The sequence below is a fragment of the Buteo buteo genome, chromosome 13, assembly GCF_964188355.1.
Source record: "Buteo buteo chromosome 13, bButBut1.hap1.1, whole genome shotgun sequence".
NCBI lineage: Eukaryota > Metazoa > Chordata > Aves > Accipitriformes > Accipitridae > Buteo > Buteo buteo.
In genome coordinates, this window is record NC_134183.1 from 21,985,320 (window position 1) to 22,012,979 (window position 27,660).

The 27,660-nt window shown below is 53.6% G+C and overlaps 1 protein-coding gene across 2 annotated transcripts; it reads left to right on the plus strand.

The window, feature by feature from the left end:
• The first annotated feature begins 4,562 nt into the window (after positions 1-4,562).
• RGMA (repulsive guidance molecule BMP co-receptor a) lies at positions 4,563-25,109 on the plus strand. 2 transcript variants are annotated; one of them, XM_075045038.1, is made up of 4 exons: positions 4,563-5,039; positions 5,989-6,104; positions 18,806-19,317; positions 21,924-25,109. In XM_075045038.1, the coding sequence occupies exons 2-4, from the start codon at positions 6,023-6,025 to the stop codon at positions 22,623-22,625; spliced, it is 1,296 nt and encodes a 431-aa protein (XP_074901139.1). In that variant the 5' UTR covers positions 4,563-5,039; positions 5,989-6,022; the 3' UTR covers positions 22,626-25,109. The 2 variants fall into 2 exon arrangements, with proteins under 2 accessions (XP_074901139.1, XP_074901138.1); XM_075045037.1 differs by lacking the exon at positions 4,563-5,039 and having other exon boundaries at positions 5,087-6,104.
• The last annotated feature ends 2,551 nt before the right edge of the window (positions 25,110-27,660 follow it).

Below are 27,660 nucleotides of genomic sequence, written 5' to 3' on the forward strand. Positions count from 1 at the left end.
GAACTCCCGGTGCCACCTCCAAACTGCTCCCCCTCCACAAAAACTCCCAGTCTCATTCGTTGAAATACCTATAGAGGTGCTGGATTAAAGTTATTTGGGTTTGGGTTTGGGGTTTTTTTCCCCATAAGAAGGCATGCCTCTTTCTCAGATAATAAGGAAAAAGTTTTAAATCAGCTGATGGAACTGTCACTTAGTGTTTCATGACCGAGAGCACAGGAAAGGCATCCTGCGGTGGGTTGTATTTCTGGCCACTGCTGTCAGGAATTGACAGAAGGGGACCTGGGAAAGGTGCTTGGGTTTCACAGAGTTTTTTCCATAGGATCCTTCAAACACCTCTTTCTCAAAGGGCTGAAGATGTAGATTTGGAAACTCTCGATGCCATTTCCCACCTTTAAATGGGATCCAGGAGATGTCCTTAGCTGACCTGTAGGTTAGAAGAGGGGGGAATTAGGGAGCTATGTTTGCACTTTCTCAAGATACCAGTAGCGTTTAAGAGCAGCAGCAAAAGACCGTCCCATTACACAGACCGAATTCTGTCTCTGCTGACTAACACCCGGTTCTCTGCAATTCTTCTGTGCTGTTCATTTTTTGGCAGTTCAGATTTATCCATCTTTTCTGCTGAGCTGACATTTGGCCATTTGAACTTGCTCTTGGGAACCTCCCAGCCCACCTTTTTTTTTAGAGGGCAGCCCAGATGTGAAGAAGATACACTAAAGAGATATTGCTTGATATTTACCCCAAAGAGGAGACTGGGCCAGGAAGACCAGCTCCCTGCAGAGAACTAAATACACAGATGGCGAATTCCAGCCAGCCCTCCAAACACTGCCGAACAAGGGGTGGTTACATGCTCCTACGTGTAGGAGTCAGGCCTCACCCCACGGGGCTTTGCAAGCAAGGGAAAGAGGGAGTCACAAATGAATGCCACCACTCAAAAAAAGTTGACATGATGAACTCTATTTGCCTGAAAATATCCCTGCTTGTTTTGCTTTCTGTCATGGGTGAGACTGGAAGTTTTCCACCAGCCCATCTTCCCTTCCCCTTGTCCAGCCTGGGTGGTTGTGAGCATTTAGAGGTGACTTTTATGCCTGTGAGCTTGGAGCACGCATATCGAAGAGAGAGCCTACAGCAGGGATACTCACAGCTACTTCTTGGGGCTGCTGTTAATCGGTGGATGCAAAGATGCGGGTCAACAAAGCATTCTTACTATTTTATTTATTAGTGTTACAAAGCTGTATTTTATTCCACCTTCAACCCACTGGCCTCTTTTTACACAGCCAGATTGGTGAGTCTAATGTTCGCAGGGGCAGCTGTGGGGAGGTGGATTAGCTAAACCAGCAAACTCTTCTCTGCGCTTTGCTATGCAGGAGTGGGTTGGTCTTCAAAGCCCAGCTCGGTGCCATCACCTCCACCTGCCCCATTCAGTTACTGCAAAAGTTCAGTGCAGGGCACCAAAGAGACCTTGGGGGGACCCTTTCCATCAGCAGCTCTACCAGGCGTTGTACTGGAAGGCAACAGGTTAGGAGGGAAGGGGGTTTAGCCGCATATTTGGCAGATTCGAGGTGCACAGCTCAGGGAGAGCATCTGCTTGTGCTGTCAGCCAGGGAAACTGTAAAATGATAAAAAAAATTGAATGATGAGTAGAAGGAAGGTCTTTAAAATTAACTGCAGTGTTTTCCAGTATTGCAAACATCAGAGGTGTGGCTGTTACTGCAGAAAGATGAAGGGGTTTTTTTGGTTTTTCATCTTGTTCAGAGGTTTTTTTCTTTAGTAAGGGAACTGTTCAGAGCACAGGTATTCAATTTTACTTCCACAAACCTTTCGGGATCAGTTGTCAAACCTCCCCAGACAACAGTTTGGGGGTTTCCACTCCAAACTTCCTTTCTTCCTCCTTTAGGGAGTGATTTGATTTTTGCTGCTCACCCCAAACACGTATCATTGCAGAACATTTCAGGATTAGCTTCCTGCACGGGTGATCACAGCTTACCCCAGCCAGGCCGTGAGCAGCGTTCATTAAACGTCTCGTCCTGAGGCAGAGTAGGCAAAGGCACGTGCTGAAGCTGTGCGGAGACACTTGCGTGAAGAGTGGCCACTCAGAAAGTTCACGGGAGAGTCAGGAGCAGACCAGGAGCCCTGACATCCATTCCTCTAACTACTAGTTACAGTCCTCGGAAATACCCATGTTTACTATTTTAGCCATATAATTACAGGTAGTGAATAATTCCATTAGGAAGGCTGTAAGGGGAGGTATCATCTGTAAACCTTAGGGTTCAAATTAGACACGTTCATTCAGCCCCGTTGAAGCCCACAACCATGCCCAGTGTGACGCAGGGCAGAGAAAAGTAAAGTTCAGATGAGTGATCCCAGCTGAGTTTCCCCTGGGAAGTGGGAATCTTCCTGCTCATATTGCAAACACCTCAGAGAATGCTATCAGCTAACCCCAGCTGTGATTTGCATGTCACCCCTCCGTAATGACACCAAACACGAGAATCAACGTGTATGTGACCACGGAGGTGCCTTTGCCCCCGGAGCTGAGCCTCTGCACAGCATAACTCCGCTGTGCCTCAGAGGTGTTTGCATTTTAGCGGTGGGTGGTTGCCCACATACTGTTTGCAGAGAGCATCGGGCTCAGTGCTGCCTAAACAGGGAGACCCGGCCGGCCTTCAAGAAGGAAAGGAGCTGGGGAAAACGCAGTCGCTCCTCCAAGCCTAGATATCTCCATCAGGCAAGGCAGAGATCTGATTTTACACAGCCTGTGATTCAGTAAGCAATTTAAAGGCCAGGTCTTTGATTCGGCTAATCAGAAAGGTGAAGGTTATTTGAAAAGCATGGAAGGGGGAGAAGGATTTCAGAAACACACCTTATTTGGGGCCTTTTCCTGCTCTGCAGTTACGGTTTGGACACATCTGTTGTTTTCTCCAGTGAAATCCGCTGCTTTGATCGGTGCCAAAAACAGCAATCCCATTTGCAATGCATGATGCAACTGAGCAAAATCAAGGAGAAATTTTTACAGGCTGGAGCCAGGGGCATCGGACCGTTGCCTTATGGCAGCGCAGTTTTCGCTACACCAAAGGCAGAAGCTCCAACAAGGGCCTTATTTTAAAAATAATGCTTCAAACTGGATTCCAGTCTATTGTCAGCTTGTCCCAAAATGGCAATACCAAAGTGGCTCTTCATGTCAAACAATCAAGCCAGCCTTGCAGCAGCTATTTAGCAGCTGGATTTTAAAAGTTCATAATTCAGATTTTTTTTGAGTTAAAAATAAATAGATCATGCTGTATGTCATCAGCCAGGATAATAGCAGAAGTGATGTTTTTCAGACTGAAATAAAAGCAAAAGTTGCCTTGCAAGAGGACAGAGCGAGAGCAAGAGGAAGGGATCTGGGGTCTGAAATCCCATCCCCTGGATCTTTCCCCCCTGCCTGGGCTCTCCCCAGCTCATGGACCCTCTCCCTCCTCCCCTCAGGCTCCTTCCAGCCTCCCCAGGCCCCTTCCAGCTCCAGCTGCCTACACATCCCATCAGCAGGCCTTTCTTCTTGGGTGGTAGCAGCAGCTGGCAGGGTTTGGACATATTTGCCCCTGTTTGACATCCCCCACAAAAAGGTGCTTGGAGTAGGCGTTCTTCCCACACTGCCTTTGCTACAGGTCTGGATCCGGCCTGCCAGCTTTCATCTCCTGCCCAGCTCAGCCCGTTCTGGCAGCTCTTCTGCACACAGGGCTCCTTCTGACTTTAGTGGACATCATCTGAGTGCAGCTGTAGGAGGATCGGGACCAAGACAGATCTCCAGTCAAGCAGGCAAGGCCTCAGGATTTTTGGATCCCATCTGGGTCCCAGATGGAAAAGCTTCAGCATTTTAATTCCTGTTGCAGCCGGGATTAAGCTCCAGTGAAGCTGCTTCTTCATTTGGAGGCAAGGGGGCTCAAACCCCGCAAGGAGAACTAGATAGGTATTAACAGGTATCTTTGCTTCTTCAATATTTACTCCCATCTCCTCTTCCTCACCTCGTCTTCCGTGGGATATTTGTTGTAGCTGAATCACAGATTCAGTCTGTGATAGGGAGGAGATCACAAACTCTTACTGGAGATTTCAAGATACCATCACTCCAAAAAAGCATCCTTAAGGGTGTTTGTGAGGTGGAAGAGAAGGGGGTTTCCAAGAACAACTAGAAGCAAAGTCCAGGAGCATCCCTGGCCTATACCAAGCTGCAGGAGGAAAGACCCATTATTAAAGGGCATTTACAGAGGTGGGAGAAGGGTTGTATAAAACAACCAGCATGCTTTTATCCTTTGTATAAGATCCCCAAGAAAAAGGAGATGAAACATTAGGATGGCAAGGGGGCACTCAGTCAAAGGAGGGCTAATGATCTAAAACAGGGAAGTTAAAGCATATTAATTAAAGTGTATTACACCTGTGGGCACTCTCATTCAGAAGTGAAGGTGTCTTAGTTCACTGTGGCTAAAACACACTTCAAGGGAAATTTTAAATAGATCCAAGTGGGCTGCTAAGGGGATGCCTCCCTCCTGGCCTAGCCCTTTCCTGGGTGGAACAGACCCCTGGGATGGTGGGGCTGCAGATCCATTCCGCTCACCTCCTCATGCTGTGGCAGTGCGGGAGGTGGAATTTTGAAGCCCAGCAGGCAAATGCTTGTGTGCTTCAAGCCGCGCTCCATCTACATGGCCCACGAGCAGGGAGGGTGCTCCCAGGACTGCCATCTGCCCAAAGGGTCTCTAAGGGGTGCTTGCAAAGTGAGACCCCCAGGGCAACTGTACCAACACAACCGGCGAAACTTCCCCCCAGCAAAAACTGAATGTCCAGGTCTATACGCGGGCTGGTGGTGCAGCCTAGGCTGTGGTGGAGGTCCTGAGAGAGCATAGGTACATTTTAGTCCTCGCCATCAGTCCTCAGCGGGCTGGCAGCTGGATCCAGGGACCCCCGACAGTCGTCCCCCTCTCCGAGGAGTGTCGGTCTAATGATAAGGATCTGTGAGACTTGCTGTTTCTGAGTCATCTGGGCTTACTTCACCGCTGCCAGCGCTGGTACAGGTGAATGACCTGGAAAGGTTGTGAAACGCTCACACCTATCGCACAGCCAGGGCTGGGGCGGCGTGGAGGAGCTCCGTGTGCTGGGGGGGGCCATGCCCCAGCGGGCCGGGGGCCGCAGCATCGCTCTCGCAGCCCCTGCCCCGCACGAGCTGCCTAGCGCCTCCCTGCCTCAGTTTCCCCCCTCTGCCGTACAACGGCCTTTTTGCCCTAAACTGCTTAATTTGGGGGAAATCCAAAGCGCTCTTGTTAGGCCCGCGGGAAAGAGGCAGGGAGGGCACGCCGGGTGTCAAGACCCCAAGGGGGTGGGAGGAAGCCCCTCTCCCGAATCGCGACCGAGCTGCGCTGCATGACGGCGGGGAGACAGGGCAAAATCTCGGCCCTTCCTGCAGCCCATCCTGCGTGGGACCCCCGCCACCCCACCCCCCCCCCGGCCCCCCTTCCCCACAGGGCACGGGAGGGTTTGATGGCTCGACCCACAGCAAGAACGCCCCTCGCCCGGGTCGCCCAGGCTCTTTCTTGCCCTCTCCCTCCCATGGCTGCGGGGCTCGGCGCTCGTTCCTCCGCCCCTTCCACGCCGCCGGAGCAGCATGGCCGGGGAGGCGGGCGGCCGCGCTCCGGAGTGGAGGAGGCGCAGGGAGAGGATGCAGACATTGGAAGGCAGCCGGGATGATTGATGGTTTGGGCTGTTTTGTAATGGGAGGGGAAGGAGAGGAGGAGGAGGAGAAGGAGAAAAAGTCTGTGTAATCTTTCAGTGCGGAGGCCACCGGAGCCCGGAGCTGGGGCCGCCCGTCCCTGCATCGCTCCGTGGAGCCATGTGGGGCTTTTGATTTTTGATTTTTTTTCCAATTCTTTCTTTCGATTGATTTATTTTTCCCTTTTGTTTTTTTTCTCTTCCTCTCTTCCCTTCTCCTTTTTTTTTTTTTTTTTCCTTTTTAAACTCTTCTTCCAGGGAGAGGATAGTGGTTAAAGCTCGAGCTGGATGGATGGGTATGGGGAGAGGGGCAGGATCCACAGCCCTGGGACTTTTCCAAATCCTCCCTGTCTTTCTCTGCATCTTCCCTTCAGGTAAGGAACAGCCTCTTTATTTTGAAGAATTTTTTTCCTGTATTTCTCGCAGCCCTTGGATAGCCGCCTCGGTTCCCCCTGTCTCGGGGCCTCTTTCTCTCTCCCTCTCTTTGCAGCAGTTTGCCACATGTTTAAAAGAAGCAAGTGGGGCTCGGTTTCGGTGTGTCCCGTCCCCCCTTACTCCCTTTTCCCCAGGCAGTGGCGGTGGGTGTTTTTCCTTGACCTCATCTTCTTTGTCTCCCTGCTGCCTCATCCCACAAGGAAGGAGATGGTCGAAATCAAAGCAATCCCCGGCGAAGGCAGCCGGGGGTTCTTGCTGACAGCGTCAGGCAGGTTACGTTGTTCTCCCGTTCCCGGGTGTGCTCTGCGCCTCGAAAAGAAGGGGCCGGGGGCGGGGGACGACCCCCCAGACGAACACCCCAGATGCCCGATGTCTGCCCTTGAGTGCAGCGGGGGGGGGGGCGCTCCGAGCCCCCCCCCCCCGGGAAGGGAAGAGCCGGAGAGCGGTTGCGGATGGGCTAAAGGGGCGGCGTTGCATTGCGATTTGGGGAAGGTGGGGGGTCCGGGGGGGTGGCCCGGCCCCGGGGCTCACCTGGGCCGGGCAGCGCGGCGGGCGGCGGAGGATGCGCGGGCGGCGCGGAGCGGAGCGAAGCGGGCTCCCCCTCCTCCCCGCCGCCCCCCAGGCCTCGGGCTGGGCTTTTTGGGGCTCCGCACCATTATTTCCTTGGAAAACTTGCTCCGGCCGGAGCGGGAGCCGGTGTGCTGTCCGAAGGCGGGATGGCAACCAAATGGTGCCGCAAGCAGCGGCTCCCCCGGCCGAGCCCGAGCCCCCCCGGCCGCTCGCACCTACTGCCGGTCTCTGCCTCCCCCCTCCCCAGCCCCAGTTTGTTTGTATTGTGTCAGAAAAGGAGAGAATTTCAGAATTACAGCTGAAAACGCCATCTGTTTCCAATGAATCCCCCATAGTTTTTCACAATGTTTTTGGCAGATCTCTGCCTGCAAATTCCTTCAAGCCCCGAGTGCTTGTTTTTGTTGGGGGAGGGGAAACCCAGTCCACAGAGGCGGATTTGTTCCTTCCAAAACTCTCCAGTTTCTTTACCTCCCCCTTTTTTTTTTTCATTTGCAAGGCGGGGGGGGGGGGGAGGAGAGAAAGCAGGAGGAGGAAAAGCTCTAACGCTTAAATCTCCCCGTTTATCTTTTTAGTTGAGTAAAACTTTCCTTTGCTGTTTATTAATTTTTAAAGCGCCTCTGCCTTTCTTTTGCATAACTGTAGGTGAAGCAGTCTTGCACACACATGTAGTAAATAAATAAATAACTGCTTTACGCCCTTCCTCCCCCTTTGCCCTCTTAGCCCGATTGCAGGAAAGTGAGCCTTTTCAGCGCTGCCCTTAGCACTGAGGTGTCCCTCCGGACCCCACTTCTCCCCAGGGACTTCCCAGCAGGCTGAAAGCTGAACCCCCTGTTTTTTCTGGAAACTCTGGAGCTGCTCCCATATGTGTTGCTTAACGCCCTTTTCGGAGCGGTTGAGCTGCAAAGCGTTGAGGCTGTGAGATTTACGGTGCAAGAAAGAACTTGATAGGAGATCTGGCTGGCTGCTTTGTTTGATTCTCCCTTCAGCAGTCAAATAAGGTGCAAAGAACTGGCAGAACGAGGCGATCCAGAGCCCGCGGGAGCAGGGCGCAGGCGGAGATGGTGCTCCCCGTGCGCAGGGCTGGGAGCACGCCGGGGGCTTTCGTTGAAAGCTTTTTGGGGTGGGAAGGTAGGAAAAAGGGGGGGATTTATTCCCTGGCATATCCTTTGCCCCTTTTTCCCTGTGCTTCCTGGGAATTTGTGGGTTCCCAGCAGGTTCCCAGCCCTGAGGAAGCTTCGCACCCCTCCTGACAGCCCCGGGTGAGCGGGGCCACTGGAGGCTGCCCAAGCGGGTGCTCAGCGTGTCAGGTCGGTGCCTCGCCGAGTCCTGCCCTATTTATTTATTTGCTTAACCCCCTCCCCCTACGCACACACCCCGGGCTGGATTCACCCGCTGCCTCCTGGGCGGCCCCCACCGTCGAGCACCCGCAGGCCGAGAGCACTGCTTGGGTCCCTTCTGCGTGGGTCCCCCCGGCGGGGGTCGGGGTGACCACTGAGCATGGGGCAGCTGGGGAAGGAGGTTTGGGCAGAGCAGGCCACTGCTGACAGTTTCCCTGGCAGAAGTCCTGCTCAGGGCTTGTGCCAAGGCCCAGCATCGGATGCTCAGGGGTGCTCTCCCCTCCCAGCTGGGACCCTGACTTCCCGGGGTGCTCAGCTGACCCCTGCCTGTGCCTCCCAGTACAGGCTGTGCTGAGTTTTCTTGCAAATCCTTTTGTATCCTTTTGTACTTTCAAAATCTGGCCCTGGGTGTTTTGTCCCAGACGTCAAGCTTTGCTCTCTCCCTCGTACTCCGCTTTGCTGTGGGATTTCCAGTTTGTCTTTGGCTTTGGTGTTTTGGCTGTAACACACTCCTGCCTCCAACAAAAATTGGGATTTTCTGCCCTTGGTCCATCCGGGCAATGAGGCCGAATCTAGATAAGGATCCGTCCCTACTGGAGGTGTATTGGATCGGTTGATAAATGGCTTTTGTCTCAGCTGCAGGGAGGGACTTGATCGCAGCATTAAGCCGAAATTGAGAAGGGGAGCTTAGAGGCTGTTAAAACAACACCTCCCCAATGCTGCAAAGGGGGAGCCGAGCTGGGGGCCGGGGAAGGTGGTGGCAGGGGAGGAGCGCGCCTGTGCGGGATGTTGTCAGGGCAGAGAAGAAGGGAGGGATTCAAACGTAAACCTGGAAATATTTTGGCTTCCCTGTTTTGTTGCTTGCTCGGAGCCCGTCTCATACTTAGAACAGGGAGTTCTCTGCCATTGGCAGCAAGGCTTGTTGTGGGGCTGGAAGGAGACGCCTTGTTTTTAATGCAGGTGGGGTGGATATGTTGCTTTTTTCCACAGAAAATCCTGAAATTCCTAGCCCTTGGTTACTGGGAATGGGGGGATATTAAGAGTGACTTTGGGTTCATCATGGCAGCAGCTGAGGTTTCCTTCTTTGTGGCCCGAACAGCTGTGCCGAGTCGGATGTGCACATGAAAGTGCTCACAGGGCTGGGCAGCCATAAAAACTTCCTAACCTGGGGGCTCTGCTCCATCTCTGCACCAACCTGCTGTCCCTGGAGAGCCGGGCTGCGGCACTGGATCAGGCCCCAGCAACAATGAGTTTTGTGGTCTTTCTTCTGGCTCCCTGATGGGCACATCCCATAAAGCAACTGTAGGCTCCGGCAGGGCAATGCATGGCCCAAGTGAGCCCCTCCTCAGTCCATCAGTCCTTAGGGAGACCCCCCCCAGCCAAGCCCTACAGCTCCTAAAAGATGAGTGCTAGCAGGACAGCAAAGAAGGTCAAAAACAAGAGGGTTTGATCCATCTAGATGGGTTTGATTGTGTTTGATTTGCTTTTCCCATTGGAGCAGACACCAAACTTGGACTAAGGAGGAGCGTGGGAACCCAGGACCAAAAGAGCATCAGTGTCCCAGGTGGTTTGGAGGGGGCTGGGGTAAACTCAGGGATGCTGCAAACCAGGAGTAATGTGTGCTGGGGCGATGGGGAAGGGTTTCTGGGGAGGATGGGGGATGCTCGGAGATGCAGCTGCGATGGGGCAGGTGAGGGGTGGGTGCCCTGGCCTTTTTCTGGCTGTGCTGGCAAATCCTGTCTTGATGCTGCAGATCAGGAGCAAGCTGTGCAGGCAGGGCCCTGCCTGGCCTTGCACAGCACCCGGAGCGCACTTGTAAGAGGAGAGCCCCTAAATGCCTTTAAAAGCTTTGTACCCTGCACTTGGCAACTACTGGGATGAAAAGAAGAGGATATTTATTCCCTTGTCCATGAGCTCTCAAAATAACAGGGCGTTCGATTGTAGCCTCAAGATTGCTTTGCACTCAAGTGCAGCCCGGCTGAGTAAATCACTGCTTCACCAGCTGAAATTCCTGCAGCAAGGGGGAGAATTGAATTATGGCCAACTGCAAAACCAGATGCCATCCCCTTGATGAAGTCATCGGGCTCTTACTGCGGAGAACAAGCTGGCTCCTACACACACGCAGCCCTCGTAGGCGCAGACTGAGCCGCTCTGTCTAACGGCCTGGCCATGGTGTGCGGGGCAGCTGGAGGCTGGCATCCCTGCAGATGCGAGAACAGCGAGTCCTTCAGGGTGGAGCACCAGAAGGGTGTCAAGTCCCACTTTCCGCTGCATGAGCATCCAGGGGAGTTTGGCCATTTAATTCCCAGCAAGCAGGGAATTCCTATCTCTGCATATATGGGGGTTTTATGGGTCAGGCAGAGATCAAGCTTCACTTGAGCCCAAAGTATTTTCTCCTCCCTCGGTTTCCTCTCCTTCCTGGACAGCTGTTGACTTTGGTCCCCAAAGCCCTAGTAATGATCTATGGCATTTTGGGTTTTGGACAAGCTACCTTTTTTCTTGCCGTGTGACACACTCCAGCCAGCCCTTTCTGAGATGATGAGGACGTGCAGCAGGACATTTTAGGGACGGATCCTGGCTCTGGGCTTTGCCAGCCCACAGTGATGTGAGAGCACTGCTGTGCTGGCGATGGGAGGGTGGGGAGCAGTGGGACTGGGGAGGTGGGTTCCAGTTAGAAAGTTACTTTTTCTCTTAAAATTAAAACCTGAGTCCAGAGGGGCCATCAGTCAGATACATTTAAAAATAAATAAACCTCAGAAGGTCTGTGGCTGTGAAGGAGGAACAGATATTGTGGCTTCCATGGGGCACGAGTGATGGGGAGCGACTCTGGTGCTGGGTGGGAGCCTAGCCTGCAGGAGGGGATCCACTAGATCCCCTGCATCCCCGGGTGCAGGTCCAGCATCGGTCAGGTGTCCGCATGGGTTTTAGGTGGGCTCGTGGGGCTGTTGACTGCCAGGCGGGCAGCTGCCACCCTACGCCCTGTGTGCAAACCAACGCCTCCGATTGAGATGCCGCACTTTTTTGGCAGGCGTTTAATTGTATAAATTTGCCTCATCCAGATTTATGTGCTCCGGGCTTTTCTCCATCTCCTCGTTTCGTGTCTCATTTACCTCTGCGTTTGAAGGGTTGAAATTTCACAAGAGCACGGCAGGGATGATTATTCCTAGAGGGAATCCACACCTGTGAGCAGAAAGCGTTTCCCTGCCAGCCCCGCCACGGCCTGGGTGAGGGGGAGGAGGGCGAGGGACCCACTGCCACACCTGGGGGGCCCCCGGGCACTGGTGGGTGGCAGCCGTGCCTTCAAAGGCACCCTGGGAAAACAGCTTCGGCGTGGGGAGAATGATGTCTGCTGGAAACCCAAAACACTTGGCGATGGGGGTGGCTGGTGGAGGTGGCCTTGTTTGGGTACCGCTGCTTCCGAGGGACGGGGACATGGGTGGTGTTGGCTGGGGGAGGAAGCTGAGGGGGATGCTTCAGGCAGGGGATGAAAGAGCGAATGCACCTCTCTTCCCACTGGGCTCGTCTTGAGTGAAACCCTTCACATCCTCAGTGTCCTCATTGTAAAATGGACCACTCCCTCAAGGAGATTTACCAGCTCTTGAGAACTGTTGGTGAAAGTGGCTGGGCACTCCCCAGCTGGGAGTCAGGTGTGCAGCTCCAGCACTGCTTTCCAGCCCACGGCACACCATGGCGGGGAGCCAGCTCCGTTAGCATCCTTCTGCAGATGGAGAATCAGAGGAGATGGCTTCCCTCCCTCCTCATCCTCCATCCACCAGCTTGTGGTGGAGCAAAACCTGCATCATCTGAACCATCCACCAGTGGTGCTTCCTCCGATCAGGTGAAAGCTCAATGGTTGCGGCAAAAGCAATGCTGAAGCCGCAATCCCAGGATGAAGTTTTAAGAGCAAAGTCTGTAAACGCTGGTTCCTCCTTTTGGCTCATCGTGCCTCCTGAACTTCCCAAGCTTTGCCGGTCATTCTTAGAGTAGCATCGCCAGCCACTTATGGCCCGAGCTCGATGGTTGATGCCCTCTCCAATGGTGTCTGCCCACCCTTCTCCCTGCATGGGGATGTTGAGGTGAGCCTGGGGGAGCAATGCTGGCTGGGGAAGGCTGGGCAGAGATGCATTCACCCCTGCTAAGCATGCTGGGTCAGTGGTAAGCTGAGTCTCTGAGCCAAAAGAGCTGACTAAGTGACAGGAACAATCAAGGGCTCCATCGGCAGCATCCAAGGGTTCATGCTGTTGACGGTGAAGACACTGACTCTGCTTTTTTTCCTGCCTGTGCTTGCCCTGTGTCTCCACAGTGCCTGGAGAGGAGAAATGAGGGGCCATGAACTCGGCACGGAGGACAAAAGGGAGTTGGCCGTGGCAGGTCTTCCAGATGCGTTAGTGATTGACCCAGGTTGAAGTGAGAAAACTCCTTCTGTGTCCCTTTTTTGACTTCAAGAAATTGGGGAAAGCCTTTCCCCAGCATCCTCTTGAGCAAGACAAGGACTGGGTTAAAAGAAGCTGCATGGATTGGGGTGTGCTCTCGGATACATCTAGCGTCACTCTGTCAGTACATCCTTTGCCTGGATTTAATGCATCTGCTGCTTTTGCCAGTGGAAGAGAGCACAAAAGCCAGGCCCCAGCGTGGAAGGTGGCCCCTCCGAGCCAACCTCCCCATGCACGCCCTTGCAAAATATGAGCTCCAGCTCTTTAAGAGTCAGGTTTATTTTTCTCCTTCAGTTCCCTCCTCCCGGTCCTCCCCCCACTTCACTGCAACTGAAACCTGATCTAATCCCTTTGCACATGGGTAATTTATTGGTCTATTGGGCTTTTCTTGATGGCAAATTGCATTGTCTTTCTTCCTGGGTTGAGGCTTTGGAGCAGTTTGCTGCATTCCTGCAGCTCTTTTCTCAGGGCTGATCTTTCACACCCCCTCTGAGCACAGTCAAATCAGTTTTATTGGGCCTCTTTGTTATGCAAACAAGGCAATAATAACCAGGCTATTATTCTGCAAGATTGTGCTTGATTAACAGTTCAAAGGAGGTCGCTGGAAGAGCCCGGCGCTGCCATCCCGCACAAATCCTTTCACGAAGCTTGGGTCAGGTGGCCCTTGGGTCTTCCTCACCCCACGGTGCCCTGTGGGGCTGCAGGAGACCTGCCCCTGCCCACGACACCCCATCCATCAGGGCTGCAGGTGGCACCGATGGCCTCGTTTCTCTCCCTGTTGTGACGAGGCGCCAGTTGATGCGTGTCGTAAAATAGAATCATAGACTGGTTTGGGTTAAAATAGAATCATAGACTGATTGGGGTTGGAAGGGACCTTTAAAGGTCCTCTAGTCCAACACCCCCTGCAATGAACAGGGACATCTTCCACTAGATCGGGTTGCTCAGAGCCCAGTCCCACCTGACCTTGAATGTTTCCAGTGATGGGGCAGCTACCACCTCTCTGGGCAACCTGTGCCGGTGTTTCACCACCCTCACTGTAAAAAATTTCTTCCTTATATGTGGTCTCACAGCCCACAGGGGCACCAAGATGTGAGACCAGCATGACTGGCATGTGGGGTGGCTCGTGTAGACTTCCCCGCTGGGACATGGACAGCATGAGTGGTTGGACTCAAAGGGCTGATGTCTTTCATCCTCTCTGGTTTTGCTTTGGACTCCTGAAATCTTGCTGGAAGGGATCTCATCAGCCAGTTTTTGGAGGAGCAATGTGATTTTTTTAACTCTTTTGGGGTCATTTTGGTACTGGTGGTGGCTGTTCTCCACCCGGGAGCTGAGCAGCCCACATCTCCTTGAAGCTGCAAGATGTTGCTGGTATTTAGCACCACCAAGAATCGTGCCTTTCCTATTCAGGTGTCAGCATAAATATGTTTATTTAGATTACTTAAATAAATATGTGTTTAGGAGCCTAAGCCTAGGTGCTCAGATCTGAGGCCAAAGGTAATTACGTTTTACTGTGTTCTCCGAAAAAGCCTTTTACTGCATGTGTGAGGCTTGCACATCTACACTTCAGTCCATATATTTGGAAAGACACGGGGTGATGTATTTGCATCACATGTGGGTGATGAAATACTTTCCAGCCCGTTAGTAACCAAGAGGATATTAAACAACATCTCTTAGCAGTGAATGCTTTAAAATTAACAGGTCTGGTTAACATGCACCCAAGAGTCTTAAAAGAATTGGCTTTTGCTTACTGAAATTAATTTCCAGTAATTCTCTTTGCTAGAGAAATTGCAGGAGAACAGATGAATTGTTGATTTTGTGCTAGTTTTCTGAAAGAGCGTGATTTGGGTAAATGAAATCCAGGTAACCCAACACCAGCTGAAGGGAAAATAGGGGGCACTGATAATGAAAAGGCTGTTAAAGTTAGATGCATGCATATAATATGTTTGAACACTTACTTTAACAGCATGTAATATAATGTACCAATGATGAGGGCAGAGCAGCGGGACCTGGGTCGTGTGATACCCCAGGCCCCTGAGTGTGTGTTTGGTGGACCACAGGATGCTCGCAGGATGGAGGACCAGTGCTTTGCAAACCGGGAGCTCTGGAAAAGGTCATGGCCAAACACCACATCTTGGTACCTGCCACAGTGCAATGCCCTGACAAAAAGGTTGACCTCTAGAGAGCATCGAGCGTGTGTCCTGCATCGGTATCACCCGTCAGGGTGGTAGGTTTTGCAGGAAACAAGCCTGCAAAGAGGGGGGGGTTTGATGGTCGGGCTGGGCAAACACCTTCCAATGAGAACTTAAAAGTGCAAACCGTTTACCTTATCTATAGGACTGACAAGTTACTTGATTGCAGAGTGTAAATATCTTTGTGGGAAACATACTGCTTACTAACGGACCTTTTACAGCTTTGGAGAAAATCGCTGGTTCTTTTTATGTCCTTACAATGAAGTCAGATAAAATCCACTTAGAACCAAGACCCGCATTTTGTAAAGGTGATAAACTCCTGAAACAGCCCGCCAAGGAAAGGGGTGGCTTTTCAGACCACAGAAGTCCTCATAGGAGGTATACCTGAACAAACATGGGGCACCGGGCTATGCATGGTAGGGGTGGGGGGGCTGTCTTAATGCAGGCAATTTAAGGATTTCTTGCTTTAAACTTTCCGAAACCGTTGGTTTCAAGATACCAAAGGAAATTTTGTTCCTGGTTTGAGTGGCACCAAGCCCTTGAACGGAAGGGATCATGGGGAGGTTGGGAGGTGGCTGGGCTACCAGGGCTTGAAGTCACCTGTCCCTCAGGATGAAGGACCCTTTGTGATGGACAAGGGTGGTGGCATCACCGCAACCCGAGGGTGTCTCAGAGATCCCAGGAGAGTCTTGCTGGGTTCCTGCTTGAGAGGGGTTTGTTTCCATGCTAAGTCATCTGTGGTTGAAAAACAGATCCATTGTGAGTCAATGGAAAATAGATTATGCAAAATTGAATAAACATCATTTCTTGGCCTGGGTACAAATGAGCCTGCACCACTGTGCCAAAGCTGCTGTCAGAGGGGACGAGGCAAGGAGTGCTTGTCGGGAGAGGGTCGTGTTTGCTTTCCTCCACAGCCTTTATCGGCAGTGGTCCCTTCCCAGTAGTGCCAGGGATTTGCCAAACCCAGTGGCCACTGGTGTGGTTGGAGAAATGTCTGTCTATGGGAGAGCCCAGGCGAGAGCGGCCAGGGAGAGTGTGTGGCCCCACTCGCACACCGCCGCTGTGGCTGCAGCACCTGGCTTTGGAAATCTGGCCTTATATGGGGCCCTGAGCGAAAGAGCAAAAAGGGGACTGGTGCCAAAACCGGAGCGATAACATCTTAAAAGAACAGCGCTCCCCCTTCAGGCCCAGGGAGGAAGGAGATGGGCTTCCCTGCCCTCGGTTTTGTTGGTTTTTTTTTAACTCAGTACCTTATAAAGTCATGCGTGACCCTGGGGCAGTGCGGCAGCGAGGGATGCTTGGCAGGGGGATGTGTTCAGCGCTGAATTTTAGGGGGCTGTTTTGCAGCAGCCCGCTCTGTCCGTAGGCTGCCACAGCTCATGCCGGCATCTCCTGATCCAGGCGAACGTAGCATGTCCTTAAAGAGCAACAGGCTATGGCTTTATTCCTACTGAAAGGTCCCATCTACACAGCAGCTGAAGGGCTGGAGCAGCCTGGGCTCTGCAAGCTGCTTTGCGCAGTGCATCCCGGTGCCTTACCGAGCTGTCGGGTGAAGTGGGGTGTGTGGGTCCTGCATGTCTGGGGATGTGTCCTCCAGCTCCTCCCAGGGCTGTGCTGGCAAGTCTGTCTGCAGTGACAGCGCGTTCGGCCGCATGCAACCTCAAGGCATCCTCAAGCTGTACATTAGCATAACTACTAGGAGAGCAATGGTTTTAATTGCTTGATGCCACAACTGTTTGGGATAACTGGCAATGGTGGCACTGGTCACAATCCTGCATGCTTTTTTGACTCCTACCTTCCACCAGGAGGGTCCTGGGGGACCTGCAGAGCTATGCTCGCAGTCTCTTGTCAGAAGGAGTCAGATGCAATTTCCTTATTTTCCACCCTGATAAACCCACACCATGAGCGTCTCGCCCCGAAATGCCCCTGCTTGCATTCCCCATGCCAGCAAACTCACTTGCTCCTGTCACTCCAACTGTGCTACTGTGTGCAATTGCCTTGCATTAAATACCATCCCTTACTTGTCCCTCTGAGTTTAGGCACTGTGCTAGCTATAGCATATTCCAACAGTCGTGTTTGAATGTATAGCCTCCAGAGCCAAGGCAGGTGGTGCCAGGGAGCCAGGCTTTTCTGTGTGCTGGTAACAAGACATCATTTGCCTCACATCTCTCATCTAGGAGAAACACCAAGCAATACACACCATTGCAAGCCAGCTGGCTGTGATGGGAAGCCCCATTTTGATAAGCAAAATGTCTTTGGTGGAAAACCACACTCTTGGGGTGGAAAAGAAAGGGATATGAAATAATAAATATTTTTAAATTTGACCCATATATGCAAAAGGCTTAGCAGAAACACGAGCCCATGTCCCAGGTCAAAAGTTTATTATCTCACGTCTGGTCAATGATGAGTTAAAGGCTTCCACAGTGCTTCTTGCAAGTTTAAATGGGATGCTGCCAAGATGAAACAGCTCCTGGGTTCTCAGCTCCTGGATTTTTTAGTGGTGTTGCTAGCATCTGAGTTTATTAAACATGAATTTTAAAACTGTGAGGAACCTGTCACCATTTCCTATTTGCACTTCACCCTTCTTGGAAAGGGAGAGGAGACAGGCTTGTTTCTTAAAGCTGGACTGCTTAGTGTTTTATAGCCTTGGTCTCCCTTTCTGATTTTCCAGCACCAACTATGTTTAGGTTTCCAGCACTGCAATGTTTAAAACTAAAACATACTGTTTTCCCTGAAACAATACTGGGGTTTGTAACTTTCTTTTTTAAACAAATCTGAAATGGTTTTGGCACAGATGCCTTGCCAGCCTCCTTCTAAACAAACCCGAGACAGGAATATACGTGTATGCCTGCAAGAGGGCACCATGAAAGCATCTGGAAATGGCGGGGCTTGTCCTGCTGCCTTTTGTGCCTGAGCCCATCCTGTCTCCAAGCCCTCCGAGGGTGTTGATTAAGAGGAGAGGAAGGAAAACACCATGAATTTTAAGTGGTGTGAGCCTGGGTTCACCCAGCAAGACTCCAAATTGGCACAGGCAGAGCAGTGACTGTGTGGTGTTCAGCGATGGCCATGTGCTTTTTGCACAGCTGCTTTCAAGTCTGCTCCAGGGAAGGCACGCTGCCCCAGGGAGCAGACACTGGGGGGGGGGTGGTAGGGGAGCAGGATCTGAATTTTCTTTGCCTCCCTCTGCCTTGCCAGCAAGCACCGGGACTCTGGCTGAGCCCGGCAAAGGCCCTGCTACCTTTGGCTTCGCCTCTGCATGGGCAATGCAAGGCGGGTGCGAAGGGGAGGCGGGTGCTCAGCTGGCATCCCCGCACCCTGCCGCACCGGTTTTTCTCCTCGGTTTTTCTCCTCCGCCTCTTGTTCTCTCTCAGTGGGCCGTGGTGGGGAACGGGCTCCCAGGGCTGGGCAGAGCTACACAGCAGTCAAGAAAAAGGGGTTTTGGCTCCTGCTTCTTCTCAGGGTCACGGGGGCACTGGCAAGCACTGTTCCCGGCACCGCTGCAGCCATGAGGATGGTGGGGTAGCCGCTGGCGCTGCTGCAGGGTTGGCCACGGCACAGATTCTGCTCTAACCTCTGCACATCAACATGTGTCTGGGGCACAGTGGTCATGGTGGGGCTGGGTTTCCCCGTGCCCATGAAGGAGGAAAAGGAAGGCAGACAGATTTTTGCGCTGGTAGAGCTTGGTCTGGACACAATGCACAGTAATTCATGCAAGACAGAGCTTTGAACGTCAAACCCTAAAAAGGCATTAAAACCCCCATTGCATCTCCCCCCCCCATTAACGATCCTCCCTTATCCCTGCTAATGAATATGTCCCATTCTTCCACACCCTGGTTTTCCCCCAGGAGCATTAATCTAAAGGCTGGATGCTCTTTCCCTTCTTGACTTAAATTGGAGCAGATCCTGTTGGTTTCTTTGGCTTTGATGCATGAGAGTTGGGTCATGTGAGATGGTCACATCTGGTGAGCAAGGCCCCGTCACGCGGTACAGCTAATGTCATGAGTTTGGGCTGCGGGAGGAGGACACCAGCCTCTTCCTGGGGGTAGTGTTGGATGTCCCACACGCAGGCACGCAAGCATTGACCATCTTGTGTTTGCCTCCCCTCCTGCAGTGACGTCTCCATGCAAGATTCTCAAGTGCAACTCTGAGTTCTGGGCGGCCACATCGGGCTCCCACCACCTGGGCACGGAGGAGGCGCCTGAATTTTGCACGGCGCTGCGTGCCTACGCGCACTGCACCCGCCGCACTGCCCGCACCTGCAGGGGCGACCTGGCCTACCACTCCGCCGTGCATGGCATAGACGATCTCATGGTGCAACACAACTGCTCCAAGGATGGTCCCACGTCCCAGCCCCGCCTCCGGACATTGCCCCCCGGGGATAGCCAGGAGCGCTCCGACAGCCCCGAAATCTGCCACTATGAGAAGAGCTTTCACAAACACTCGGCCGCTCCCAACTACACCCACTGCGGGCTCTTCGGGGACCCCCACCTCAGGACTTTCACAGACACTTTCCAAACCTGCAAGGTGCAAGGGGCTTGGCCGCTCATAGACAATAACTACCTGAACGTCCAGGTCACCAACACACCGGTGCTGCCTGGCTCCACAGCCACCGCCACCAGCAAGGTGAGCCTCAGGCATGTCCCTGTGAGGAGAGGTGGGCAAAGGCAGAGGTGCTTCCGAACAGCCTTCCTTTCCACCATCTTTCTCCTCCACCAGTTGCACATCTCCTTGGGGAGGGAGAGACCAGGTGGGAGCTCCTCTGAATTTGACTGTTTGGCCCTAAATGTCAGACACCTGTCCTTCCTTTGTCTCCACCTTCACTTAATGGCCTGTGGTTTCTTCCTGAGCACATCCAGCCCCATCAAGGTTAGCAGGCTGAGATGCTGCAGCTCAGAGGGCCATCACGGCCAAGGTGGGAGATTGCAAATTAAGAGGGGTCCCACCTGGGGGACTCCAGGTTGCTGTGAACAGCCAGACCAGGAATGATGGTGACATCTTTTGGGGGACATCCAAGGTCCAAGCAAACCCAGGACTGCCCTGCAGGGAGGTTCCAGCTTGCATGGAAAAGCCTGGAGGGAGCTGAGCTCCTCACACTGCCTTCCCCTCTGCCCAGGCTTGCAATTGTCTCTGTGGTTTGCAGCCAAGTCAAGGCATTTTGTGGGGCACAGTCCATTCTGGAGGTGCTTTGACAGCCTAAATAAACATCCTGAAGCTACAAGGCAAACACTGAGAAAATCCAAGTGAAATTGTGCTGCTGTGATACAGCAGGACTTGTGTGGCATGGCCTCAGCTTCAGGAGAGACCTGGAGCTGATGAACTGTTACGTTGCTCCACGGTGCACAAGCTCTAAAGCTAACAGGCCACTTTTTGTGCCAAAAAAAGGGAGGCTCAGCAGGAGGCAATCTCTTGCTTTTGGAAGATGTCCTGTCCCATCGTGTCTGGGAGTTCTGCTTCTCCCTGCATGTGGGGAGAGGAGAGAAGCACTTGTAGGACAGAGACTGCTTCTCAGCTCTGGATGTGACCTTTTTAACCTGAGCTGCAGCTGGCATTTTGGTTTTGATCTGTCCCTAGTAAACACCTTTAAAGATTCTTAATGATGCTCTCAACTCCTTACCTACCAAAAGACATCAAAACCTGCTGAAGCTTGCAAGGAAGCTTGAGGAAAGTGGTCCTTAAGGACCCCTGGGACCTGCAATTTCTAGGCTGGATCCCAGGATCACCATCTTAATTGAGCCTTTTCACCCATTGTCTGCCTCATGGGCTTGTGGTGAGGAGGGATTAGTCATGAGATCTGCAGCATGAGCTGTGGAAAGCATTACTGGGTCATTGCTAGAGTACCATGTGCTGTTGAAAAGGATGGGAGCCTCTCAGTCCATGGGGCTCTTTATGTTTTTGCATGATGTTCTCCGGTCTGTCCTTCTTCCTCCAGCCAGAGGCAGGGCTGGACCCAAAGGAGGTAGCAGGAGGTCCGTGCGAAGGGTAGTGCAGCCTGAAACCCAGGGCATGGTGGTGCCTCATGACGTGGCTGAGGAGAGGATAGCAGGGCTGCTGTGGGGTGGGGAGCATCTGGGCACTCCGCAGAGGAGTGGGTGGGAGAGAGGGACATTGCCAGGGCTCTGGACAGCTCTGGGTTCCTCGCCAGCACCGCTGGGAGCAGAGGTACTGGGAGCCACCACTATGCTCAGCCCAGTCCTTGGGGAGCCTTAGTTTTTCCCCTCATACTGGGCCCTCGGGTGTACCTGCCCTGCAGCTGCTGGAGCCGTCTCCTCCAGCCCTGCCCCGATCTGGCTGGGTCTCAGTCTGCCCCTTCACAGGGGACGTGCGGCAGGAGGTCCCCCTTACCGCTCCTCCCTCATGGAAAGAGGTGCAAGAGGAAGAGCAAGTCTGCAAGAGGTGAAAGAGGAAGCGTCGTTTGCATAGGAAGAAGAGCAAGTTACTCTTCCTCCCATGCAAACTCTACTCTTTCTCCTCCTCATCAAGCCTTCCCCCTCCAAAGCCAGGTCAGCAAGGGAAGAGCAAGCACTGTGAGATTCTTCGTCCAGCAAGGGACCCGTGTTTGACCCCAGCCAAGGGTGAGAAGCCGTGTTGGGCTCAGTCTATCAGCCCGTATCACCCCTAGAAGGGCCTGCCTGCTCTAACATGCTGAACACGTGTGTCTGCATGGTTGAGATGGAGCATGATGTGTTCTGGGGCCCAGAGGAGAAGATTCTGTTGGTCTGTGAGTGGCCAGGGAAAGGAAGAGGTCCAGCCCTTGGGATGTAAATGCCATGGGAGCCAGAGGAGAAGCTCCACCACCTCTAAGAGAGGCAGGGCTCATCCCCTTCTGCCATCTGCCAGGCCCTGGAGGCAAGACAGTGCTGCATGCGCGGGCATGCCGCCACAGGCCTGTGAGTAGTGATACTCCACCCAGCTCCAGCTACAAGGGAGCTCCTCTGTTGGGCCTGGAGATAACAGCGCAGATCCAGGCGGTACATTCAGTCCAGCCTCTGGGTCTTGACTCCATACCTGGTGTCCTCATCCCTGTGCTGAAGCAGGACGGCCGTGTCTGGGTGCCTAAAAGTTGGGGCAACTTCTTAGGATGAAGCACCTGCCCATGAGCTGAAGGCTACGCTTCTGGCCGGGCTAAGCAGACAGCTCCCTCACCTCCCATGCCGCTCCTGTTGGTGGCTGTATGCTCTCAGGTGGTCATCGCTGGTTGTAACCCTGTTCTTTTCTTTCCTCACCCACAGCTCACCATCATCTTCAAGAGCTTCCAGGAGTGTGTGGACCAGAAAGTGTACCAGGCAGAGATGGACGAGCTCCCCGCTGCCTTTGCTGACGGCTCCAAGAATGGTGGGGACAAGCACGGAGCCAACAGCCTGAAGATCACTGAAAAGGTATCGGGCCAACACATCGAAATCCAGGCAAAATACATTGGCACCACCATCGTGGTGAGGCAGGTGGGCCGGTACCTCACCTTCGCTGTGCGCATGCCGGAGGAGGTGGTCAATGCCGTGGAGGACCGGGACAGTCAGGGCCTCTACCTGTGCCTCCGCGGTTGTCCGCTCAACCAACAGATTGACTTCCAGACCATCCGCTCGGCTCAGGCCACAGAGGGTCGTGCTCGTAGGAAGGGGCCCAGCCTGCCTGCCCCCCCCGAGGCCTTCACGTACGAAACGGCCACAGCCAAGTGCAGGGAAAAGCTGCCTGTGGAGGACCTCTATTTTCAGTCCTGCGTCTTCGACCTCCTCACCACAGGGGACGTCAACTTCATGCTGGCTGCTTACTATGCCTTTGAGGACGTGAAGATGCTTCACTCCAACAAAGACAAGCTGCACCTCTATGAAAGGACACGGGACCTGGCCCCGGGCAACATGGCTCCCTCAGAGACCACCCCCGCCCTCTGGGTAGCACTGCTGTGTTTGAGTCAGTTTTGGCTGTGCTTGTTATAGAGGTTTGCTCCTTCGCATCACGGAGAGCGGGGAAAGGGGAGCAGGAGAGAACCAGGCATGAGATGGCGGTGCTGGACAGTGGGAGGTTGGATATCAGAGCCACATGTGTTGTCCTCAGACCTCAGCCCCTCTCTTTCGCACCAGGTCCTCCTCCTTCCCAGCCTTTGCCTGGGAGGAACATGCTGCCAATGGGACCAGTCAGGAGTTTTTGCTGGACTGTACCTTGTCTGGACCTTCCTTACCTCCCTCTCTCCTCCTCCCACTCGTGTGGGTGCCAAGGAGCCTCCACCTCCTTGTAGTGCTCCTCCAGGTCCCAGAAATGACATGGTGACTGTGACATTGGCGTGCGTGAACATGCCTTTATCTTCAGAGAGCAGAGCCTGTGAGGAGGGCACAGAGCAGCGAGACAGGGCCAAGCCTGGCCAGGACAACAGGGCTGGGCTTTCTGCTCGCCAGGGCCTTGCTCCTCTTTTTGGGCATGTCCCGCTCTGCCCGCAGCCCCGTTGTTGCAGAAAGTAGCGCAAGGGGCCGAAATAGTGGGGAATGGTCCCGTGCTTGCCCAGCTGCCGGCGCCAGGCATCTTCTGGGTGGAAGGAGGACACATTCCTCAAGCCCCGGCTTATGTTTGCTGTGGTTCAAAGGGCATCTCCTATTTTAGCCAGTTCATTTGGCTGATTCACTTTTTATTTGTGGCTCCCTTGTCTCTGCCCAGACCCACCAAGGACTCCTGATGGCAACAGGAGAAACCTGGCCAGTATTCAAGCGGTTTCTGCAACTTCTGCCCAGCATTGGATGAGTTCCTCGCACCATTTGCTCTCCGGTCCCCAAAACCAGCAGCAGGGAGGCTGCTCAGTGGGAGACCCGATCCACACCTCCCTCCAGCCCTGAGCCCGCTTGCCTGCCTGCGGCTCGGCCAGGCCCTGGGACAGAGCAGGAGCATCGCGCTCTGTTTGTTTGCTGCTAGGTCTCTGCTCCGCTCCTCATCCTGGGGCCACGACTTGCAACCCCATTGCGGACAAGTTGCACCTTAAGAATTGGAAATGGGGCAGTGTTAGAAATCCAGCCAGGAGATGGGATGCAGCAGAGGACCCCCCAGCTGCCTCCATATGTCTGTTCCCTGCCTCAAAACCAAGGATAATCTCCTTCCCCCACCACATAGTGCTGCCCATCTCCTCCTCTCCATGTTCCTCTGTGGTTCACCTCATTGTTCACCGAACAAACAGCAAGACCACCTTTGGTCTGCATCTTGGAGACCTCCTGATGGGTTTCCCCTCCTTTCCTCAGGGGGAAGTTCCCAGAAAGAAGCCCCAAAACACGTGTCACTCTTGGGGGCACCTCCCACTCTCAAGGGAGGTCTCTGGGCATGATGAGACAAGCTAGCACCGAAAGAGGTGGGAACAGGCTACGTCTGGCAATCTGAACTGGTGCCTAGAGGCAGCCTGGTGTAAATATTCAACGTGACTATTCATTGTGTCCTAACAGCTCTAGAGCTCCATTTGTAAAGCAGCAGAGAAATGCAAAATTGTGTCAATGGATGTAATTTATATTGTCTCTTTAATATATAGAGCCCTGGCATTGATCTCATGTGACTGTACAGATAAAGAGATGTAATTGGTTTTTAAATGTTTAAGGAAAGAAAAGAAACAAAGATGTGTTTACTACTTTGCTCCTTGCTTTGTTTGCTGGTGCCCCAGGTATTCTGTTTAGGGAGACTTTGAAATAAGGATATCACATTTTGGAGGCACTGAGGAGAGCAACCACTGGACCGCAACACAGGACAGTTTAGTTTCCCAATGCACTAATTGCTCAGCCAGGCTGATTTGGACTTTTTGTTTCCTTTGGTCAAGAAAGAACCAAGTTTTTGTCTTCCCTAGAAATCAAAAATGCAAGTTTTGAAAGCCAAAATTTGTCACTGGGTCAGAGGAAACATTTGTTTCTTGCTGTGTTACCCCATAGATAACAGCAGCTGCGCAAGGCATCCCTCAGAAGACACAGTGCTTCTTGAAAGCAGTCTTAGCTGGCCAAGCCACAGTGTGCCGACAAGTCAATACTTCCCTTAAGACCTCCCTTTCCTATAAAGTGATCACCCTATGGCTTGACGCACTGTGGTTTAGGGGTAATTTCCAGCCAAGGAAAGTCTATTTGATTATGGCGTGGCTCAGTCCCACTGTCCAGGTGAGCACTCCAGTGGTGGCCAGCTGTTGTACGATGGTTGGGGTATCCCTATTTTAGAAGCAAACAGTGAAGCACTTTATTTTGGTTGTGTTTGACCCAGTTCTGGTTAAAGGTGAAGTGTGGCCAAGAAAGACCCGATACTTGGAAACAAAAAAAAATACGTAGGCAAAGGGGGGGGTGTTACAAGAAGGGCCCCCCCCACCTCCTCCCTGAGTTGAGACCCACGGGAGTGTCACCGCGTGTATATACTGTAAATTATTTATTGAGAGAAACGCAAGTAAAGTTTGAGGTTTTTTGACAATAAATGAGTGGGGTCTCATTTTGTTCCCGGTGTGTTGGATGGTGCCGATCGCCACGCAGGACGCAAATGCAGCCCCATTTCTGCATTCACTGAAAAGCAGCTTTCTTCTACCTGTAACCCAAGGACCCTTTGAGAGCTCATTTCTGTCCTAAATTCTCCTGAGAATTTCAATCTGGTGTTTTATTTATCTACAGCCAAATGAGAAAAATAAAAAGGGGTGGTGGGAGAAAATACAGATGATAAACTATTGGAGCTGAGCCTTGCTGGGAAAGGAGATGTGCAGCAATGGAGTCCAAGCGGATACCATCGCCCTTCTTCTGCTCACCCCAGCAGCTGGGATGTGCACCCCGACAATTTCCCCTTTTGATGATCTCGCCTTTCTTGGGCATTGCTCTTGGCCCCATTTGGGTCTGTTACTGCCCTCTAACGAGGGAAACTAAAACTGCAACTTTTTTTTGTTAATTTTCCTTTCTTGAAAAGCTGACGAGCTCCTTGCCCCAGCAGTTGGGGCCAGGGAGATGCTGAGGCCGGGTGGGACACCAGCACCAACTGAAAACATACATTATTTGGGCAAATCCATGCAAAGGCACCCAGCACCAGAGATGCGAGACCCAACCTCCCCCTCCTTCAGAGCCCTGAAGAAGGGGCAGCTTTCAGAAAGAGCCAAACCCACTCCTCCTGCCGCCTCTTGCAGCAGCTCCCAAGAGCTCGGCTTTAGCTGGATCTGCAAAGTCATGTAAAAACTGGGCGAGGGTCTCCCTGGCTCACTGCCCTGCCAGGAGGTCACCAACGCTCCCCTGCTCCTCAGCCTTGGGCAGCGAGCAGGCAGCAGGAGCACACCTGCATCTCCTGGTGGGACAAAGTGCCGACGGAAGGGCACGGTGACCCCTGAGCGACCAGGGTACCCCCTTAATCGCGCGCGGCCCTGCAGCTTCCCCGGGAGGGCCGCGGGGAAGGCACAGGCCATGCGGGGACACCGGGGCACGGGGGCAGCGATGGCAGCAGTGACCCCTTGGCATCTCCGAGGGGTTCAAATGGCTCTGGGGATCACGCTCCGCGGGCGGTGAGGGTGCAGCCCCAGCCTCTGTGGGCAGCCCCGGGCGGGGGGGGTGTCCAAGGTCCGGTCCCACCCTACCCCTCTGTCTGGAGCACATCATCCCGTGGTGGACGGCTGCTCCGGGGCCACAGGCTGGTGTCCCAGGCAGGGTTCCAAGCCCCGGTCCCCGGCCTCGGGCCACAGCCTCGGCTGCTCCGAGCTTTGCATCCGAGCGCTGGGGGTGAGCGGGGACGCTTCACACCCGGCCGGCCGGGAACAAGCACGGCTGCAGAACGTCGTTCACCAAAAAAAAAAAAAACCACGGCTTTTTGCTGGGAACCGGCTGCCCTCTAGAGGGTTCGCTCAGGCACGGCACAAAGCAAAAAGCGGGGGCTTGTCGGCCCCCCCGTCCCCTCAGCGGGGTGGCCGCGGGGCGGGGCCGGGGGTCCTGCTCCCTGCGGCCGCGCAGCGGCTTTGCCGACCACCTCGGGCAACCGGTCCCCTCACCAAGATGAGCCAGCGGCAGCGACCAGGGCTCCAGCCCGCGGCCCCTGCCCTGCCCAGCACCCCGGGGTGGGTGGCCCAGCTGCACGGACCACCGCCTGACGGGGGAGCGGCTCCCGCGGGGCTGGCCGGACCCGCAGAGGGGCGGGAGGAGGTCGCCTCACGCCAGGGGGTCGTTTCCCCATGGGCTCTGACAAGGCCTCGGGATTTCCCTCTGCGGCGTGGGGCTGCCGATAGGGGTTGGCAGGGGGGTGCCAGGGGGATGCCGGGCTGAGCTGTGCCGGGGAGTCGATGCCTATGTCCCCCCCCGGCATCGGGGTGCCACTATCCTTACCTGTCCCGCTGCTCCAGTTCCTCAGGCCCCTGCTTCTCCAGCTTTCCTGTGGGTACCCCCGGATGAAAGGCGAGTCAATGGCGAACCAAAAGGATCACCTGCCTCAGGGAGATTCACAGCCCCGCGCTGCAAGCGGGGACGCTTGGACCAGCTCCCCGTAGTCCCTGCGCCTCCCTCTAGCCGAGCCCCCTCTCCCTGCCGCAGACACGCGGCTAACACCCAGCCACTCTTTCCATTAGGAAATTCATTTTTCAGGGGCATACAACTCAGCTGTGAAATTTCACTCTTGGCTGAAACTTGGCTCAGCAGCAGAGAGGCTGGGAATGGCTGGACCCAGTGGCTGCAGGTGTGAAAAGCCCTTTTACAATGAGCTCTTATAACTTGGGAGAAACAGCTTCAAATCCCTGCACCGCATCTTGCCATGTGGGCCTAAGTATGAATAGGTGGAGGGTAAAGACCAAACCAAAGCAGCCTCCAGGATGCCATCTCATCCCACCCAGAGAAAGGCATGTCCTGCCCAGAAGGGGCTGGGGACAGAGTGGAGAACTCCACCAATGCAGCGGGAGCAGCATTTCTCCTAGACAAAGGGGAATTCTCCCCAGAAAGGGTCAAAAAGAAGTTCCCGCACTCCCAGAGACCCAGAAAAGACAGAGGTTGGATAAACACATAAACATTGGTACCATCC